General features: G+C 41.6%; 1 protein-coding gene across 1 annotated transcript in view; it reads left to right on the top strand.

The window, feature by feature from the left end:
* LOC122559109 (nuclear receptor subfamily 2 group C member 2) overlaps positions 1-22,515 on the top strand; it is a 155,208-nt gene that overhangs the window by 66,360 nt on the left and 66,333 nt on the right. Inside the window, exon 8 of the mRNA XM_087994559.1 lies at positions 14,973-15,150. Within this exon, the coding sequence (XP_087850685.1) occupies positions 14,973-15,150 (178 nt within the window). The remainder of the gene's footprint in view (positions 1-14,972; positions 15,151-22,515) is intronic.

Consider the following 22,515-nt stretch of genomic DNA (forward strand, 5'->3'; position numbering starts at 1 on the left):
AACTATGAATCTTCACAAGAGCCTTAAGGAACTATGGGCATAACAAGTTCAAACTGGTCCAATGATGGGAATTCTTTACCAATCAAATGAGCTCCACCTGTGAACAACTCTATTTCCTCCATGAATGCCTCAAGAACCAGGTACTTACACGCAACACCACTCATCAACCCACAGGCAAGAAAAACTGCAGAACAGAACGGTGGCTGGTGATCAACGATGCCCGTGACCGCCTCCACAAATATTAATGGGAAGTTGCACGCAAAAGATCACGGTCCCTGAACACGACTGACCAACAGTGGACTGCAACCCTGCAACAGGCCATCAGCGCCGAACACTACATGGCCAGAACCATGAAGAAATTGACACTACAGGAGAAACTCACCACATCAATTCACAATAAGAACATGGACAAACCAGCCACATGGATAAGAAATCTATCCAACAGACCATTAAAAGAAATTGAGAAAGCCTGTTATGCAGACTCAATTATAACCACAGAAATGCCAACGAAACTGACTTCCTAGCTGATCTCAAATCAACACTGAAATTTAATGGACTCGTGGACAAAACACAACAGGCCATCCAACTGTTGGATGTCCCCTGTTTTAACCGAAGAAGTGAATTGAACAACTGCAACATGTCAGAAAGAAAAGACCTTGAAGGACTAAGGAAAGATTAAAGACATCATAATCCTACCAGCGGACAAAGGGTGCAGAACCACCACAATGAACAAACTGAATTACATTGAAAAAGCAGAGGTGCTACTTGGAGATACCCATACTTACGAAAAGGTGGAGCTCGACCCCACACCATAGTTAGAGAACAGGATTGTCTATAACATAAAAAAAACTCTAACAGCCTAGATAGATAACCAAGACAGATTACCTCAAAATGAAACCTGAAGGCTCCAACACCCCTCCACTTTTTTGGACTCCCCAAGATGCATAAACCAGACATCCCCCTCAGAACATAGTTTCTCTATGGGGCACACCTACACAATCTGCATTACATTACAGCAGATTGTGAAACATCTTGTCAACGGGTCAACCCACACCATCCACTCAGCTCAGGAATTCCTCAACAAGCTCAGGAACATTAAAATCGATAATGATGAAATCATGGTTTCCTTTGACATTGCAGCCTCCTTTGACGTACCACTGGTGAAAGAAACACTCACAGCACTACTAGAAGAACTGAAAACACTGATCCCCAACAACACCATCAGCAAGGACATTGTAGTCAAACTACTGGATTTATGCTCACCATTCACTTCACCTTCAACAGCCAAGCATATTAACAAATGACTGGCACACTCACGGAATCACCCATAGTAGGACTCACAGCAGAAGCTGCCATACAAAGACTGGAACGCACAACCCTCCTCGTAAACCAACCCAAACTATGGATCTGATACATGGGAGTCACATTTATCATCATCAAATTCACAAAGTTAAAGGAAACACACCATCTCATCAACAATATATTCACCGGTTTCAAATTCATTGAAGAGGAGGAAAACAACAATGAACTCCCATTCATAGACGTTATGGTAGAACAAAGGGCCAGTGGAGAGTTCCTATCCAAAGTATGGGAAATGTTTATCCTGGAGTTCAGTTACTAGTGGTGTACCGCAAGGATCTGTTTTGGGACTCCTGCTGTTAGTCATTTTTATAAATGACCTGGATGAGGGCATAGAAGGATGGGTTAGTAAACTTGCAAATGACACTAAGGTCGGTGGAGTTGTGGACAGTCCGGAAGGATGTTCTAGGTTATAGTGGGACATAGGTAAATTGCAGAGCTGGACTGAAAGATGGCAAATGGAGTTTAATGCAGAAAGGTGTGAGGTGATTCACTTTGGAAGGAGCAATAGGAATAAAGAGTGCTGGGCTAATGGTAAGATTCTTGGTAGTGTGGATGAGCAGAGGTATCTCAGTGTCCATGTGCATAGATCCCTGAAAGTTGCCACCCAGGTTGGTAGGATTGTTAAGAAGGTGTACAGCTTTTATTGGTAGAGGGATTGAGTTTCAAAGCTGAAAATGTGTTGCTGGAAAAGCGCAGCAGGTCAGGCAGCATCCAACTGATTGAGTTTCAGACCCATCAAGTCATGTTGCAGCTGTACAAAATTCTGATGCGGCTGCAATTGAGTATTGCATACAGTTCTGGTCACTGCATTATTGGAAGGATGTAGAAGCATTGAAAAGGGTGCAGAGAAGATTTAAGAAGATTTTACCTGGTATGGAGGGAAGATTTTACGAGGAAAGGCTGAGGGACTTAAGGCTGTTTTAGTAAGAGAGAAGAAGGTTGAGAGGTGACTTAATTGAGACATGCAAGATGATCAGAGGATTAGATATGGTGAACAGTGAGAGCCTTTTTCCTCGGATGGTTTAGGCTAGCATGAGGGGACAAAACTTTAAATTGAAGGGTGGATAGATATCGGACAGATGTCAGAGAGTAGTAAAGGTGTGAAACTTTAAGGGCATTTAAATGGTTATTGGATAAACATATGAATGATAGTGGAATAGTGTAGGTTATTTGGGCTTCAAGGTCTTCACAAACAACAGATACCTCAATAGTTTCATCCTATTGGACAGACAACACCATAAGGACACTGTATGATGATAAGGACTGGTCACCCTACTCTATATCAAAAACATATCAGAAATGCCAATCAGACTGCTATGACCACTAGGAATCATGACAGCATACCAACCCACAGCCAAACTGCACCAACTGCTCACAAGAATGAAAGACCCGATTTCCATAACAGGACCAAGGTGATGTACAAAATTCCATGTAACAACTGCTATAACCATTACATTGACTAGACTGGAAGAAAACTAGCAATCCAGATACACAAACACCAAGTCACAGCCAAGCGGCACAACCAGTTCTCCGTTATCTCAGGACATGCGGACAAAGAGGACCACCAATTTGACTGGGACAACGTAACCATCCTAGGATAAACTAAACAGAGACATGCATGGGAATTCTTAGATGCCTGGTTTTCAACCCGCAATGCCATCAACAAGCATGTTGACATAGATCCCATTTACAAACTAGTACAAAAGAAAATCGGAAGTGATACCACCCACCTTAACAGGCCAGAGCGTATAGATATCAAGTGGAGTAGAACAACAATGCTTCAGGAAGTCGCAGTGATGATGTTACCTTGCATGGCGATGTAACGTTTGCATGACAACCCACCAGCTCGGCAAACTGACCTACAACCAAATGTAATTTATTATTTCTGTTTTCTTTTCCTTCCTGGCTTACAGTCTTCATGTTCTGATGTAGAGGTGCCAGTATCCTTAAATCTTTTTGTTCTATAACACACCCCCAGGCCCTATCATTAACTGTGTAACTCCTGTCCTTATTTGCCTTAACAAATTGCAACACCTCACTTTTATCTAAATTAAAACTCCATCTGCCATTCCTCAGTTGATCAATATCTCGCTGCGTTCACAAATAACCTTCTTCACAGTCTTCACACTGGACTGGGATGGACAAAGTTAAAAATCACACAGCACCAGTTAAAGTCCAGCAAGTTTATTTGGAAGCACTAGCTTTCAGAGCGCTGCTCCTTCGTCAGGTAGCTGTGGAGCAGGATCATAAGACACGGCTATAATAGCGAAAGGTTAGAGTGTCATGCAACTGAAACGATATATTGCACAAACCTAGTTTGCTGTTATATCTTTCATCTTTTAGAACGCGTTGCAGATTTCGGTTCATTAATATGTAAATCTCAGAACTTCAAGAATGTGACTTAAAAAAATGTTTCCTCCAAACCCTGTTTGTGAAGTCCAATTTAATGACCCACTACAAATTTGGTGGGGGTTGCTTTGACCAGTGGTGTACCACAGGGATCAGTGCTGGAGACACTGTTATTTGTCATTTATATGAAGCATTTGGATGAAAATTTCAGAGGTATGGTTAGTCAGTTTGCAGATGGCACCAAGATTGGTGGCATAGTGGACTGTGAAGAAGGTTATTTGTGAACGCAGCGAGATATTGATCAACTGAGCCATTCGACTGAGGAATGGCAGATGGAGTTTAATTTAGATAAAAGTGAGGTGTTGCAATTTGTTAAGGCAAACAAGGACAGGAGTTACAAAGTTAATGATAGGGCCTGGGGGTGTGTTATAGAACAAAAAGATTTAAGGATACAGGTTCATAGCTCCTTGACAATGGAATCACAGGTAGACAGAATGGTGTAGGAGGCTTTGAGCATACTTGCTTTCATCATTCAGAGGATTGAATTAGGAGTTGGGATGTATTTTGCAGCTGTACAAGATGTGGGTGAGGCCACATTTGGAGTACTGTGTGCAGTTCTTTCATCCTACTATTGAAAGAGTGCAAAAAGGATACAACCAGGACTGGAAGGTTTGAATTATAAGGAGATGTTGTACAGGCTGTGACGTTTTCCCTGGAACATGGGAGACTGCGGGGTCACCTTATAGATATCTATGAAATCATGAGAGTCAAAAGTAAGGTAGATAGCTGGCAGTTTTTCCCCATTGCAGAGGAGTCTGAAACTGAGGGCATGGGTTTAAGATGAGAGGTAAGAGATGAAAGGTGAAAGGGCCCAGAGGGCAATCTTTTCACACAGGGTGTTGAGTGTCTGGAACAGGCTGCCAGAGGTAGTGGGTGGAAGAAAGTACAATTCTGTGCTATAAGAAGCATTTCGGCAGGGACATGGATGGGATAGATATGGAGAGATATGGATCAAATGCAGCCAAATGGAACTGGTTTAAATGGAGAAAACTAGTTGGTATGGGAAGGATGGCCCAAGGGACTGTGGTGTATTGTGCAGGCAGCTGGAAGCTCAAGGCTGCTTTATGGGCATCTGTTTGACACCTGTTTATGTGATGGTAAACACATATTTACAAACATGCTCATCCAGGGAAATGAAAGGAGGACAGAGAACTTGCAAATCACAAGTTGCTTCAAGTCAGTGATATGAAAATGGGTCTGGAGTGGGTAAAGGACATAGAGGAAGGTACTCAGATTACAAAATTATTGAATTTGATATTGAGTTCTGAAGGCTGCATAGTCCGAAGCAGAAGATGGGTTACTCTTCTTCCAGCTTCCACTGAGCTGTGCTGGAGCACTTGCAAGGCCTGAAATTGAAATTTTGGTCACGGAACACTGTGGTGTATTGTGCAGACAGCTGGAAGCTCGAGGCTGTTTATGGGCAGAATGTTCTGCGAAGTGGTCACCGAGTCTGCCTTCATCTCCCAGTGGAGACCACATTGTGAATGGCAAATATAATATACTAGATTGAATGAAGTGGAGGGGAATCGCTGCTTCACCTGCAAAGGTGTGTCTGGAGTCTTGCATAGTGAGAAGGAAGGAAGTAAATAGGCAGGTATTACATCTCCTGTGATTGCTTGGCAAGATGCTTGGGAGTGTGGGTGGTGTTGGGAATGGAGGAGTAGTGTAACTCCCAGTACAAGGTGTACTGCAAAGAATGGTCCCTGCAAAATGATCTTTTGGATGCAGATCCTGGTTAGGCTGTAATGATTTTGACGGTCTCCTTTGTTCAGAACTGGCTGAGATAAATATCTCATCTACTAAAGTAAGTGGTAGAGGTGAGTACAATTACAAATTTAAAAAACATTTGGACAAGTACATGGATAAGAAAGGTTTAGAGGGAAAAACACCAATTGCAGGCAAATTCAGTTTAGGAAAATTGGTCGGTATGGACGACTTGGGCCGAAGGGTCTGTTTCCGTACTGCATACCTCGATGACTCTAGTTCTTTATACTGACTTGGCTGCAATATTCAAAAGGTACATGGAGGGTCACATTTGTGTCCTGGCATTGCAAGACATTTCTAGAATCAGGCAGTTTACTTATTCGTAAAATTGCAGCAAGCGTCCATTCAAAACAAAACAATTAAACAAGAGATTGAAGCTTTTTTTTTAATGTAGGAATGTTTTCTTCTTCATTCTGAATAAGGCAAAGAGATAGGCCCCATTGTATAAGCAAACACAGGGATGAAACCTATGCTGTTGGCAGACACTGGCTATCTAACTGACTGAGTAGCACCTTGAGTGTACTAATGGATTTCATATATCCAGGTGTAATTATCCAGAGCCCTCATTGGTCATTAAACTGTCTAAATTATCGAAAACAACAGATTACTCAGGCTTGGGTGAGGAAACGGCATCTAACCTGATCACACTTGCTGTTTTATAAGAGTTAGATGCTGAAGGTTGTGGGGAGGGTGAAAGGTCAAATCCTAAAGGTCAATGTGATGGAGAAGGATTGGACTGTACAGCTTATGAGTCGTGAAGCTGTTTAGTCAAATAATTTTCATACTATAGAAATTATTGTTGCTCAACTGCGTGTTACTTATTGCAATGCTCACACTGACCTCTTTCTTTCAAAATCCCTTTTCGACACTGAAAACAAAAGCAGCAAAGTAAAGTGTGGTGCTGAAAAAGCACAGCTGGTTAGGCAGCATCCGAGGAGCAGGAGAGTTGATGTTTCGAGCATAAGCTCTTCATCAGGAATGAGGGGGTGGCCCAAGGAGGCTGAGAGATAAATGGGAGGGGGTGTGGGGCTGGGCGGAAGATAGCTGGAATGTGATGGGTAGATGGAGGTGGGGGGTGATGTTGATCGGTTGGGAAGGAGGGTGGAGAGGATAAGTGGGAAAGAAGTTGGACAGGTAGGATAGTTCAAGAGGGGGGTGCTGAGTTGGAAGGTTGGATCAAGGATAAGGTGGAGGGGGGTGGGGGGGGGGAAGGGAAATGAAGAAACTGGTAAAATCTACATTGATCCCATGTAGTCTCAGGGTCCCAAGGCCAAAGATGAGACGTTCTTCCTCCAGGCATTGGGTGGCTAGAGCTTGGTGATGGAGGAGGCCCAGGACTTGCGCATCCTTGGCGGAGTGGGAAGGGGAGTTAGTGTTTGGCCACAGAGCAGTATGGGTTATTTAGTGCACATGTCCCAGAGATGTTCTCTAAAACGTTCCACAAGTTATTTACATTGTTGTTTTGACTTTGAAGTCTCTTTCCAAGCATTTAATCATTCAGTCATTCAATCTCCATGCCGTTGCCCTGCACTGCACTGTCAGCTCAGCAACTGCTTGTAAGGACTGTGTCTTTTTAATTTTCTGTGCATTATAATTCTGGAATGAAATAGGAAAATAACCAAAGCTTATTCAGGAATTGCTTTTTTTTGAAAGCAAGTAACCTGGCATACACAACATGGTGTTTTGGTTCACCTCTGTTATTGTATGCACTGTTTATACAACTGCTGCTTACAGCAGTATTAGATAGTTTGCAGATGAGCTGGAGTCAAGGGCTGTGAATAAATGGAGAATCATCTGGCAATATGTGGTTGAGTGATCTGTGGATTAGTGACCAATTATCGATGACAGAAGCCCTCTGCTTGCAGAAAACTGTGATTGGTTCCCACGTGGCTGAACAGCTTAGGGCAGTGAATAAGATAGTGAGAAGCCATCACTCTGCAAGCTCAGGAGCTACTTCTATTGTCTGCAGTAAAAACCACCTTCATTCTGAAAAAAACTAATAGTTTCTGTCAACTGTGAGATTTCAGTAATCAGAGGCCTTTGTAATTGTTAACCACTCGCCCTGTGCTCCCTACAAACAGGTGAAAGAATCTGGAGACACAAGATCAAGAAGCAGCACTCTGATCAGTTAAAGAATCACCTTAACAGACCCTGTGACCAAGGACAGCAGTATTGCTTTCCCAGCTTTTTCCTCTGCTGACAATAATCACTTCTTTTACCTGTTTGTTTGTGCGTGTGTGTATAAGGGGCGAGATTATAAGGTAGTTAGAGTTTTGACTTGGAAAGTTATATGCTGATGGTTCATAATTGTTTACCTGTGCATAGAATCATTTATTTGATAACATGTAGTCATTCTTGTCAAATGCAGAAACCTGCTTCATGCTTTCTACCAACCTGGGTTGAAAGTCAAGTCAGTTGGAGAATTCTTATTTTTAAGCATCTTTAACTTTTGTGACAAAGTTTTGGGGGCTTTTCCAAGATTGCTTCTGTTTTAAACAATTAGGATTTGGTTGTGGTATTAATAAAAAAACACAGGTGAACCAAAACACCAGGTTGCGTACTACATTTAAGTCATGGCACTGCAAATGGCAAAGGATTTCCTGCAGGTTATCCCTGGCAGTCTAAGGTAACTCTCAAAGAACATTTGATTTAGCAGGTAACCTGGTGGTAGTTCTGCCTGACAGAACTAGGAAAGGTTAGGTAATTGAGATACTTGCACGGTGCATGGGATTAGGGGAAATTACAAGAGAGACGTAGCACTTCTGGTAGTGAAGCATCAGAATCGGGTGACATTTAATTTCACTTAAAGCAGCTTGAGTATGAAGAGAGAATTAAGAAACTAGATATGGTGGTAAAAGACTAGTAGAGAGCAGAATAACATAAGGAAAGGTCAGGAAAGATGAAATAAAATAGGATTGGAATGTATGGAAATAACAAAGCTAGAATTTGAACTGCAAGAGTGTGAGCAAGTGGGAGAGTATGAATATCAGATCAAAATTAGATTAGAGTCCCTCCAGCGTGGAAGCCGGCCCTTCGGCCCAACCAGTCCACACCAACCCTCCAAAGAGTAACCCACCCAGACCCATTTACATCTGACTAATGCATTTAACACTATGGGCAATTTAGCATGGTCAATTCACCTGACCTGCACACCTTTGGACTGGAGGAAACCGGAGCATCCTGAGGAAACCCACGCAGATACTGGGAGAATGTGCAAACTCCACACAGTCAGTCACCCGAGGCTGGAATTGAACCTGGGACCCTGGTGCTGTGAGGCAGCAGTGCTAACCACTGAGCCACCGTGGTATGTATGTTTCAAACCATGTATTTGAAACAGGAAACATCAGACCCTGATGAGAATCTGAGTCGCAATTTGAAATCTACTAAGGAAGTGTTTAAGTTTGTACAGGGCCAACAAAAGTTGGGGAAAACATAATGGAGGCATTCTTCATGACATTTAAAGAAAAAACGGCTTCAAATGTATTGGCCAATATAGGACTGGACATAGAATCATAGAATTTTACAGCACAAAAGGAGGCAATTTCACCCATTATGTCTGTATTGTCTCCCAAAAGTGCTAACTAGCTAGTCCCATTCTCCAGCCCTATCTCCATAGTCCTCAAATTCCATCAGCTTTAAATATAAATCAAGATATTTTTTGAAACCTCGTATGGAATCTGCCTTCTCACTCTCCCAGGCAGCACGTTCTAAATCCTAACAATTCTGAGTAAAGACGTTTTTCCTCATCTCACTCCTAGTTCTTTTGTTGATAATATTAAAATTATGACCCCCTAGTTATTGACATATACCAACCAATGGAAAAATAATATCCTTCTTTAACCTGTCAAATTTGTTCATAATTTTGAACAACTCAATAAGGCCACCTCTTCACTTACTCTGCATGCTAGTAGAGATTTACAGGTTAGACACAGGAAATATATGCTTCATTGTCAGAGATTTCTCAAGATTATGACACCTGAAGGGAAACATTTGGGTACAAAGTTAGTGTCTAGAGAGCTGTAACTGCCAGACAGTCAGCAATAATGGCTGATGATTATTAGTTAAACCGTAAAATACTTTTCTATCACCCTCATAAATTTGAAAGGGATTGGAAATGGGAAAGTGAAAGGAAAACGAGTAGTCAAGTTACGGAACAGAAACAGAGGTGTTGCTTGTTACATTCTCTGTCACCATGTTCTCTTTCCCCTCCCCACACTCCAATGGGACTACCTGTTCTCTCTAGTTTGGCAGTTAGACACTGTCTGTTCTCACATTCCAATCACTTAATCTGCATTATCAACATCTTTCTTCTCCAGCTCCACACTGTCTCTCTCCTGCAACACGCCCCACCCGCATTACACACTTGTCCCCTGCACATATCACGTTGGCTCATTTTGACTCGGAAACATTAGCTTGCTGTCTCTCCATTAATGCTGCCTGACTTGCTCTGATTTCTAGCATTTTTTTTGTTTTCAGTGCACATTCCAGCATCTGCAGCAATTTTCTCCTGCATTGTGTTATGACTAGTCTGTGAGTCAGCTCTCCCAATTTTGACATCCATCCCAGATGAAAAGGTAAGAGCCCATGGGATCCAAGGAAATTTGGTAAATTGGATCCACAATTGGCTGAGTGGCAGGAAGCAGTGATGATTGAGAGGTGGATGTCCAACAGGAAGACTGTGCTCACTGGGATCTTACAAGGGTTGATGTTGGGGCCCTTGCTTTGTGGTTTATATGGATGATTTAGACTTAACTATAGGAGGATTGATCAGTAGATTTGTACTGAAAAATGTGTTGCTGGAAAAGCACAGCAGGTCAGGCAGCATCAAAGGAGCAGGAGAATCGACGTTACGGGCATTAGCCCTTCTTCAGGAATGAGGAGGGTGTGTATTTGTAGATTTGTGGGCGGCACGGTGGTACAGTGGTTAGCACTGCTGCCTCACAACGCCAGAGACCCGGGTTCAATTCCCGCCTCAGGCGACTGACTGTGTGGAGTTTGCACGTTCTCCCCGTGTCTGCGTGGGTTTCCTCCGGGTGTTCCGGTTTCCTCCCACGGTCCAAAGATGTGCAGGCCAGGTGAATTGGCCATGCTAAATTGTCCGTAGTGTTAGGTAATGGGTAAATGTAGGGGTATGGGTGGGTTGCGCTTTGGCGGGTCAGTGTGGACTTGTTGGGCCGAAGGGCCTGTTTCCACACTGTAATGTAATGTAATCTAATCTAATCATACAAAAATTGATGGGGTGGCAAATAGTGAGGAGGGTAGCCTTAGATTACAGGAAGATTATGGATGGGTTGGTGAGATGAGCTGATTAGTGGTAAATAGGATTCAATCTGGATAATCATGAAATTTCATGGGGTACAAGTCAATGTTGAGGACTCTCAGGACAACTCTCTCCCAACTGTGTACCAAGGTGCTGCCACCTCTGCTGGTATTGTCCTGCCAGGGACAAACAAGGCAAGGAAATATATTTCGAACAGTAGGACCTGGGAAACATAGAGGGACCTTGCTGAACACGTGCACCAGTTCCTTAAGGTGAGAACAGTGGATAAAGTGATTAAGAAAGCATACAGTATTCTGTATTAGTCTTTGTTAGCTGGTCATAGAGTTTAAGAGCTGGGAGTTATGTTGTAATTGTAAAAGAAAATTGGTTCAGCTACAGCTAGAGTATTGTGTGCAGTTCTGAAATCTGCATTATAGGAGGGATGTGATAGTACAGAGGAGATTTACGAGGATGCTGCCTGACCTGGAGAATTTTAATTAGGAAGAGAGATTGAACAGAATGAGTCGGGTTCAATTCCCGACTCAGGTGACTGACTGTGTGGAGTTTGCACGTTCTCCCCGTGTCTTCGTGGGTTTCCTCCGGGTGCTCCGGTTTCCTCCCACAGTCCAAAGATGTGCAGGTCAGGTGAATTGACCATGCTAAATTGCCCGTAGTGTTAGGTAAAGGGGTAAATGTAGGGGAATGGGTGGGTTGCGCTTCGGCGGGTCGGTGTGGACTTGTTGGGCCGAAGGGCCTGTTTCCACACTGTAAGTAATCTAATCTAAGAATGGGGCTATTTCGAGCACAGGAGATTGAGAGGGGATAATTGAGTTGTCTAAAATTATGAGATAAATAGACAGGAAGAAGCATTTTCCCTTGATGGAGGGGCATAGATTTAGGGTAAGCAATGGGAGGTTTAGAAGAGATGTGATTTAAAAAAAAAACTTCTTCATTCAGAGAGTGAAAAGAATCTGAAACTCACTGCTTCTCAGGGTGTTCGAGGCTGAAACCCTCAAAGTTGAAGTATTTAAATGTGCACTTGAGATGGACCAATTGCTGGAAAATGGGGTTAGAATAATTAGCTGGTTGGCTTTGAGTGTGTGTATATGATAGGCTGATAAACCTTCTTCTGCGCTGCAGATCTCTATGACTCTGGACCAGTCTGTGATTTTTCCAGACCTTTCAAAAGGCGATTAGTGGCACTGATTTGAGGTTGGTTTTGTTATAGGATAGTGAGTCAGGAATAGAGAATCCAGTGGGATAAACATTAAGAATATCGATGGGCGAATGGTCTGCTTCCACACTGAAGGAATTCTCTGATTCTAAGAAATTAAACGGTGGTTTAGTTGGTTTGGCGGCACAGTGGTTCAGTGGTTAGCACTACTGTCTCACAGCACCGGGGTCCCAGGTTCGATTCCAACCTCGGGCGACTGTCTGTGTGGAGTTTGCACATTCTCCCCGTGTCTGCGTGGGTTTCCTCTTGGTGCTCCGGTTTCCTCCCACAGTCCAAAGATGTGCAGATTAGGTGAATTGCCCATGCTAAATTGCCTATAGATTAAGTGCATTCATCAAAGGGAAATGGGTCTAGGTGGATTACTCTTCAGAGGTTCAGTGTGAATTTGTTGGGCCAAAGGGCCTGTTTCCACACTGTAGGTAATCTAATCTAATCTAATCTAATCTAATCTAAACCAGTGTTAGAAGAAGTACTCAACAGTGTTATGAGAGTTTGGGATTGTTGTTGGCTCTTCAGCACTTTGAAGTTTATATATAACATGGAAACAAGGAAAGACTAAACTTTTCAGTGAAGTCCAGTTGATTACGATCAATGTATGTTAAAGTTCGGAATATGAAACTATTCTGATACAAATGGTGTTTCAGCCATTTACATAAACGTACATCACATTGCTGTAAAGATAATGTAACTTCAGAGACATTGTTCTGAGTGTCAGGGTTAAGAAAAGCTAGGGTTATAAAGGAAGGCGAGGGAAGGAAGAATGGCTGGAGATAAGTCCTGTGTTTTGTTGTTTGAGTATTGAATATTTTAGTAATAGGATATATTTTTGAAACGGTCAATCACTGTTTTAAGGACAAAGGCATTAAGGACTGTCTGATCCAAATGATTCCTGGGATGAGAGAACTGATGTAGGAAGAGAAACTGGATAAGTTAGGACTATATTTACTGGAGTTTAGAAGAATAATAGCAGATCTCACAGAAACCTATAAAATTCAAACATCGCTAAATAGAGTATACAGAGGAAGGGTATTCCTGATGACTGGGGAGTCCAGAACCAGGGGTTGCAGCTGAAGGCAAGACATTTAGGACTAAGATGAGGATTATTTTTCCAGCCAGAGTATGGTGAGCCTGTGAAAGTTTCTGGCATAGAAAGCGGTTGAGGCCAAATCATTGAATATTTTCATTAAATATCATTCTTTGGACTAAAGTGATCAAAGTGCATGGGGAGAAAGCAGGAACAGGATAGTGAGTCAGATGGGCAGTCCTGATCATATTGAATGGCAGAACAGGCTTGAAGGTCCCAATAATATACTCCTGCTCCTATTTTTCTTTGTGTCTTTTCATTTTTCCTATATTTCCTTTTGCGGACTGAGATGGAAAAAAAACTGTTTTAAACACTAAGGATTGTTGAAGAATTGCTACACTTTTTTTGACAGCAAGTAACCTGACACTGGTATTGCAGTGTTTACACAACTATTGGTACTTTGCAGATGAGCTGGAGGCAAAGGCTGAGAGTCAGCCAGCAACAAGTAGCTGATTGGTCTGTGGACTAGTGACCAATTGTCAATGAAAAAGGCTCTCTGCTGCCAAAAACTATGTGATTTATTCCCTGGTAACTGAACAACTTTGGGCTGTGAATAAGATAGTGAGAAACCATTAGACCTTTGCAAACACAGGAGCTGACTCTGTTCTCTGTCATTAAAAAAAAAACACTTTTTCATTCTAAAGAAAACTAGTTTACTCTTCCTTCAGCAATTGTTGTAAACCATGACTTTTAAGTAATCATTCAGATGCCTTTATAAATGTGAACCAGTCGCCCTGTGCCTCCTGCAAACAAATGAAAGCATCTGGAAAGAAAGATCAAGGAGTAGCTTTATGACCAGTTCTTGAATTATCTCAATAGATCCTGTGACAAGAGACCACTGAGTCTTTTCCTCTGCCTGTAACATCATTGTTTTCTTCCTGTCTGTCTACCTGCTTATAGGCTTACAGTTTATTATTGTTTACCTGTCACTAAAGTTGGTTTATTTTAAATAAATAGTGGTTCTTGTCAAATACAGAAACCTATCCCGTACTTCCTGTCAACCTGTGTCTGAAAATCAGCTAAATTGGGGAATTCTGTATACCTTTTGAGAATCTTTACCTTTTTTGAAAACTTCAGGAATCATGAGGCTTTATTTATAGTGCATTACAGTAGAGAGGTGTAACGTGCTAAAAATCTTGATCCATTGCTTTTGTTACCTTTGAATATGATTATTCCAATACCTGTCGCTCACCTTTGAACCTGCATAAACCCAACTAAACAAAACTCTGCTTTCATATTGCAACTTGCATTAAATTCCTGTGCTCTCTGACCTACATTAGCTTGTTTCTGACAATGTCTTGATTTTAAAATTCTCATCCTTGTTTTCAAGTCCATTTGTGAGTTCCTCCACTCTATCTATAATCTCTACCAGCCCCACAAATCTCAAAGGTATCTGCACTGCTCACATAACCACCTGTTGATACCCATAATCTTAACTGCTGCATTATTGGCAACATTGCCTTCAGCTGAAAAGACCCTGAAATTCCCTCCCTGAATCTTTCCTTGCTAATGCTGTTTGAAACTGGGCGTCATTTGGTGCTGGTGAATCTCTGAGCCTTGTTGTTTCTGTCATGGTCTGTACAGCTATCTAATATCAACTGCTTCCCAACTTGGCAACTGAGTCTCTTGGAGGAGTCCAGCTATTGGTATAAGCTCCAAATGAGTCAGGGATTCAGAAACTTGATCTGTAAGCATGCACCTGCCCATTTCCTAAAAGAACACAGATACCTGGGCGTACCCAAGCAATTACACAATGCTTTAAATGTTGCAATTGGAGTATGTTCCTTGTTCGTTCTGTGTTGCTGTAATTATACAGTGCGTGTAGGATTAAAGCGCTAGTGACATGTTCTTTACTGCAGGGCATTTGACACTTTGGCGAAAGCACTGAGCCCTACGGATGGGAGCACTGTGCCTGGCCTGATGGAAGGTTTGGAAGCTATAGGAGAAACTAATATCCAGTTGATGAGCAGAGACCAATCGATGCCCATAATAGAAGTGGAAGGACCTTTACTGACAGACACCCATGTGATCTTCAAGGTTTGTTATCATGACAAGGTTTGTGACGCAGTTTCCAATTCCAATTCCAGTAAATACCAATGTAGGAACCTGTTGCCCCCAAACCCATCCTACATAAGATCAAGAACAATGCTTGCTGTGTGAGATATTGGAACAGGCATTAGACTGAAGGGCTCGAGGGAGATTTGAAGCTCATCAGATGTGCCCATGAACGTAGCTTTTGAAATAGTAGTGCATAGTTTAGAATAGAAATCAAACAAAAATCATGGAACATTGGCTTTGATCTGAAAGGGACATGATTTCAAGTGAGTTAAATGTATGTTTCTTGTGTGAAGTCAAATGCTGGCTGGCGTACTCTGCTCAGTTTGGACACTGTACTTCAGCAAAGATCAGTGCTCCTGTTTGTGTTTCTCCCACTCTCTGGACAGCCATTTAAAAGCCAGCAGGCTGATTAATTTTGCATTTATTATGCGAGTAAACAGAATAACATCTCAACTATAATTTTTTTTCTGCTTCTCTTAAAATGTAAATGACAGACCTTGTCCCACAAGTCCATTTTGTATAGATATTTTTTGCTAGACACTACAAAGCATAAGCAGGAAGCTTGAACTTACCCCAATCATTTCTTGCACTGTCTTCATGATTTTAAAAGAAGTAGCCGTGGTTGATGCACTGGTAGTAATCTTCCAAGAATTCTTAAATTGTAGAAAAGTCCAAGAGGATTGGAAAATGCCAATGAAACATCTTTAATTTATGTTGCAGTCTATTATAGAGAGTTATATAGCAGAGCATTTGCAATTCTTGATGTAATTAAGCAATCAACATGGCTTCATGAAGGGAAATCATTTGGATTTCCAAGAGGCATTTGATAAGACTACTTAATAAGGGCCAAAGTATTGGAGATAGCATATTAACATTGATAGAGAGGACCACTTTGAGATATGGATGGAATTTCAACATGACAGCCTGTAACTGAGGATAAGTACAAGCGGCCATAATTATTTACAATATTTATTATGATTTAAATGAGGAAAGTAAATGTACTTTCCCCAGATTTGCAGATGTCACAAATGTACATGTGAAGACAACTGGTGAGGATGACACAGAGAATCCGCAGCGGGATATTGGCAGGTTAAGTGAATGGGCAAAAACCTAGCACATAGAACAATATGTGGGAAAATGTGAAGCTATGCATTTTGTCAAGAAGAATAAATGAACTGAGTAATATTTAAACAGAGAATGTCTGCAGAAAGTTCCAACAAAGAGGGATTTAGGGGTCCTTAGGCATAAATCACAGAAAGCTGGCATGCAAGTTCAGCAGGTAATATGTGCCTTTATTTTTAAAAAAAGTCCAAAATAAAAATAGGGAAGGCTTGCTAAAACAATGCAAAGCATTAGTTAGACTAGACCAGAATATTGTAAATAGTTAATTTGTGAAACATAATTTTTCTTTCTCAGTTGTATTCTGATTTTCTAAATGTGCTGTTATTCCAATAGTAGATTGCAACAATTTCCCAAAAGGTGATTTTAGATTGACTTGGACTTTGTTTTCCTGCTTTCTGACTCCCTCCAAACATGTTTTCCTCAGGTCACCTACTGTTGTTCTGCCAACCAGCCCTCCACAGGAAACCGTTTTTCCTTGTTTGATGCCTATTGTGGTGATCAAAGCTACACTGCCTGTATCCTAATTGCACCAAGTCCGATTCACCCATCATCTCTGTGCGAGCTGAAATATATAAGCTGCCAGTCAAGCAATGCCACATCTAAAATTCTCAAGTTTTTAAGTTCCAACCCACCCCAACCCTCCCAAAAACCCCATGTTCTCTCTCCAGTTTATCTCTGTAATCTTCTCCAGCCGCACAACCATTCAAAATATTTGCATTCATCTAATTCTGGTCTCTTCAACATTTCCAATTGTTCCGTCGTTGGTAACCTGTGTTTAGCTGCTCAGATTTTTTGGCTCTGGTATTAGATTAGATTAGATTCCCTAAGTGTGGAAACAGGCCCTTCGGCCCAATCAGTCCACATCGAACCTCTGAAGAGTAACCCACCCAGACCCATCTCCCTCTGACTAATGCACCTAACACTATGGGCAATTTAGCATGGCCAATACACCTGACCTACACATCTTTGGATTGTGGGAGGAAACCGGAGCACCCGGAGGAATCCCACACAGACACGGGGAGAATGTGCAAATTCCACACAGACAGTCGCCCAAGGGTGGTATCGAACCTGGGACCCTGGTGCTGTAAGGCTGCAGTGTTAACCACTGAGCCACCGTGCCACCCTCCTATACTTTGTTTTTCCTCTAAGATCTCTTTTAAATCAAATTCTTGGCTATTTGTGCTAAATTGTTTGGTATGGTTCACTGTCAAAAGTTTTTTGCAATACTGTAAAATATTTGAAATGCTTTAGGAGTTATTAGTAAAGGCAGTATACAAATATAAGTTGTTACAGCTGCCTTTGTGTAGAATAGAACATAATGCTCTGACCAAGATCTAAGCAGTGTTTATTAAAAATCTGGTATAACTTGCTCACATCTGTATTCCGTGTTTCTGTCAATAAAGCCAAGAATCCAGTGTGCTATTTTAAAGCTTATCCTGCCATTTTCAACAATGTTTATAAGTGCACCTCTGGATTCCTCTCATTCTCTACCTCCTCTAAATTGTGTTTTTTTAGTTTAAATCGTCTCTTCTTGTTCTCCTTTATAAAATGAATCAGTAGGCACTAATTATGTAAAATTTTAAATGCCCGTTTTCTCAAACTATGTCAGTGACAAAACATCTGCTGATGCTGAAATCCAAAGTTGACAAACAGGAAGTTGGAAGAACATAGCAAGCCAGGCAGCATCAGGAGGTGGAGAAGTCAATGCTTCGGGTGTTAACCCTTCTTCAGGACTGAAAAAGAGCTAACACCTGAAACATTGACTTCTCCACCTCCTGATGCTGCCTGGCTTGCTGCGTTCTTCCAGCCTTGTGTTTGTCTACTATCAATCTACATCGCCTTGAACTCTGTCACTATCTTCATCGATGGTTATAACATTGATGTGTTTCATGTCATCGGTAGTCTTGCAAACGTTGACCTGTGTACCAAATGCAGCATGTCCAATAATATCAAAAAACATTCATGATCATGGTGCTGACCCCTGAAACATCAATCCACACACCAGTCTGAAAAACAACCACTGATCACAACTCCCTTCTTTCTCACCCTGACATTTTTTTAGTCACACAACCACTGTCTCTTAGTTAATTTAATTCACAAGTTTGATGGTCCAGTGGATAATGGCATTGTATCCAATTAAGTATTTAATTTTGCAGCATGTTTTTGAGCTGGGAAACAGGCTTTTTTTTTTATCTGATGTACTCCATAATGTGACAGAGTTCATCTTAAAGTAAAGGTCTTTGGGGGAAGAGTAATCTTAACATGATGGAATTTCATTTGAAGTTTGACAGTGATGTGGTTGAGTCTGAAATCAGATTTTGAACTTCAAAGAATTATTTATGAATGTTGAGGGCAATTCATTTAAAATAAATTGGAAAATTAAAGTATATGACCCTGGATAAGTCACATCAGTTCATATTTCTCACCAAATGTACATTCCCTTTACAAATAAACACTCCACTAGAAAAGTGGTATTAGCAGGACTAACAGTAAAAGTTAGGCAAAATATTGAATTAAAAATAATTTCAAATTTTCGCAAAAGCAATAGTAAGCTTCAGAATTTGAGTAGGTTTTAAATTAGTAATGGATGACAAACAAGTTGTAAAGAAGCAATACTTTAAATATGAGGGTAAACTAGCAAGAAATAAAAGCAAACAGTGTTAACTACAAGCATATAAAGGGAAGACTTTAACAAACAGCAAAACAGAAATTGCTTGAGAAACTCAGCAGGAGTGGCAGCATTTGTTGACAGAAACAGAGTTAACGGTTTGAGCCCAGTGACCCTTCTTCAGAAGTTCTGCTTATTCATCCCAGGAGATAGATATCATTTGGCGTGGCCAGTATTTTGTGCTCATCCCGAAATGCCCTTCCGAAAATGGTACTGAACTGCCATCTTGTGACTTAAATGGTTTGCTAAGGGCTAACAGTAGACGAGGCTCACATTTTGAAGTCAAGTTTTCAGATTTCTTTCTTTCCCTTGTTTGAATGACATTCTGGCAGACACATGGTTGGCAGCTTTGTTACTAAGTGCTGAAGGTGAAGTTGGAGGCAGGTACCCAGCCTCCTGAGGGCAAGCTGCCTTTGTCCACCTCACTCACAGCACAACTATTTAATGATTGGCAGGCATTTTATTGTCTCAAAGCATTAGTGCGAGATGACTGGTGGTAATTTAACCAAAGGATCACCATGCCTCAGGTGAGGGGAGAGGTTGAAGAAGGAGAATCCTTCATGCTACCTCAAATGGTGCAGGAATGAACCCATCACTGTATTGCAAACCAATTAGCTAGCTAACTGAGTGTAGAAGAATGAGAGAGAATTTCATTGTAAAGCATAGAAAAGGGCAACTAGTGAAAGGCTTTTTTCTGGGGTATCCTCAGCTGCAATCAGTTCTGCCTTAGCAAGATATTGATTAAAAGAAAACCCCCAGATAACCATAGTTTAAATTAAACAAATGCAAATAATTTTTGAAATATGTATACAGAATATAGTTGTTTGAGACCTGTTTTTAATTCAAAAATCCACACCAATGACACTTTGATCCATAGGCATTTAATAACTTCTGTTCTGGACAGAACGTTTTAAAGCCACTAAGATGGGTTTACAATTCCATTTGACCAGGTATTTTTGAACAGTGTTTAAAATTGGCAGGATGAGTTGATCAGATAGTTTGCCATGATGCTAGCAGTGACGAGATTTTAAGTTGATTTTAAGTTTAAGGAGAGATTGGAAGAATTAGGACTAATCTCCTTGGAATAGAAACAATTAAAATGTGACCTGATAGAGGTGTTAAAGATGTGGATACAGTAAATAAGGGCTTTCTAAAAAATGCTTTCTAATCAACCTCTTTAGAGATGTAATTACAGCCTCTGGAGCAGATAGCACTTGAATCCAGACCTCCTAGTCCAGAGGTAATGGCACTGCCAATGCAAAATAAAAGCCTTTAAATAATGGCTGTTCTGTCTGCCAGTTGAGTAGGTAACCACAGGCCGTAGGTTCAAACCATTGGCCAAGATGAGACATTTTTCAGTCTAAGTGTTGTGATTGAATGGTGTATATGGAAAGCTGGTGGAAACTGATTTTGTAACTGGTTTTAAAAAAGGTGTTGAAACAGAATGAGGCTTACGAAATTAAGCAGGGATATGGTAATAAGCATGACTGCTCCTTTGAAGGGTGAACACAGGTTCAACAAACCTCCTATTGTGAAATAAAACAAAGAATTGCAGATGAACCTGAAATTGCTGGTAAAACTCAGCAGATCTAGCAATATCTGTGGAGAGAAGGTAGCGATAACATTTTGATGACTCTTCATCTGAACTGATAACAGCTAGGAAATCTTGGTAAATATGCTGAAGACCAGGGGTGAGTGGTGTGATGGGAGAGAGAAGTGAGCAGATAGATGGAGATGGAACCCAGAGGGAAAGAGATATGAATGCAGTGGGTAAACAAGGACCAGGGCAGAAGATGTGATTTGGAGATGCCGATGTTGGATAGGGTGTACAAAGTTAAAAATCACACAACACCAGGTTATAGTCACTACCACCTGATGAAGGAGCGACGCTTCGAAAGCTAATGTGCTTCCAATTAAACCTGTTGGACTATAACCTAGTCTTGTGTGATTTTTAGCAGGGCAGAAGAGACAGTGTATAAGTGATGATGGTTTGGCTGTGCTAAAAGCAACCAGTAACAAACAGGACAGGGTGTGGCGTGTGTGTGTTTGAAAAAAAAATTGGAAGGATGAAATCAGACTCTAAAGTTATTGAACTTGATGTTGAATCCTGTAGGCTGCAAAGTTCCAAAGCAGAAAATTAGATGTTGTTCTTTGAGCTTGCACTAAGGTTCACTAGAACATTGGAGCAGTCCCAAGATAGAAATGCTGATATGGGAACACAGTGGTGTCTTGTAATAGCAGGCAACTGGAAGCTCAAAGAGTCATTTTTATGGACAGACATAGATGTTCTGCAAAGCAGTCACCAATGTCTGCATTTTGTCTCCCCAGTGTAGAGGATACCACATTGTGAGCAGTGAATACAGTAGATTAGATTGAATGAAATACAAATAGATCACTGCTTCACCTGAAAGGTTTCCCTGTGGGCTTGGATGGTGAGCAGAAAGAAAGTAAATGGGCGGGTGTTGCACCTTGTGCAATTGCATGGCGAGGTGCTGTGGGGGGGTGTAGCATGGTGGTTGGGAGTGGAAGAAGAATGGACCAGGCTGTCCCAGACGGAACAGTCCCTGTAGTTGGCTAACAAGGGAGGGATGGGGAATATATCCCTGATTGTGGCATCCTGCTGGAGATGGCAGAAATGGTGGCTTACATTCCTTTGGATGTGGTTGCTGATGAGATAGTAAGTGAGGACTGGGCAACCCTATTGCTGTTATGGGAAGAAAAGGAAGGGGAGAGGGCAGAAGTGTGGGTGATAGGCAGACATAACTAAGGACTCTGATGATCACGGTAGCAGGGAATCCTGAAAAGAAGGTTGACATTTCTGAGGCCTTACTGCAGCAGGCAGCATCATCAGAACAGACACGATGGAGAAAGTTGGAGATTTGAATGGAGTTTTTATAAGAAACGGTGTGAGGATGTGTAGTCCAGGTAACTGAGTGAGCTAGTGGGTTTGTAGATTAGATTAGATTACTTACAGTGTGGAAACAGGCCCTTCGGCCCAACAAATCCACACTGACCCTCTGAAGAGCAACCCACCCAGACCCATTCCCCTACATTTACCCCTTCACTTAACACTATAGGCAATTTAGCATGGCCAATTCACCTGACCTGCACATCTTTGGACTGTGGGAGGAAACCGGAGCACCTGGAGGAAACTCACGCAGACAGCTCCCTGGTCTATACCCAGAAATGAAAACAGAGATTTTGAAGAAAGGAAGGGAGGAGTCAGAAATGGACCTGGTGAAGATAAGAGCTGGCTGGAAATTGGAAGAAAAATTGATAATGTTTTCTGGTTCAGAATGAGTGAGAGAAACAGAATTGATGGTTTCATCGATGTACCAGAGAAAGTTGTTGTGGGGTAGATGGTGCCGAGTAAGATTGGAACAAGGAGTGTTCCATGTAGGTCACAAAGACAGGTATAACTGGGGCCCATGTGTGTACCCGTGGCCATGCCTTTGACCTGAAGAAATTGAAAGGTGTTAAAGGAGTTTTTGTTCAAAGTGAGGTCAAGTTCATCCAGGCAGAAGTGAGTGGGGACGGTTCAGGCCCTTTTTTTC

Source organism: Chiloscyllium plagiosum, unplaced genomic scaffold, assembly GCF_037043375.1.
Source record: "Chiloscyllium plagiosum isolate Xiang-an unplaced genomic scaffold, Cpla_swu_hap1 HiC_scaffold_14, whole genome shotgun sequence".
Lineage (NCBI taxonomy): Eukaryota > Metazoa > Chordata > Chondrichthyes > Orectolobiformes > Hemiscylliidae > Chiloscyllium > Chiloscyllium plagiosum.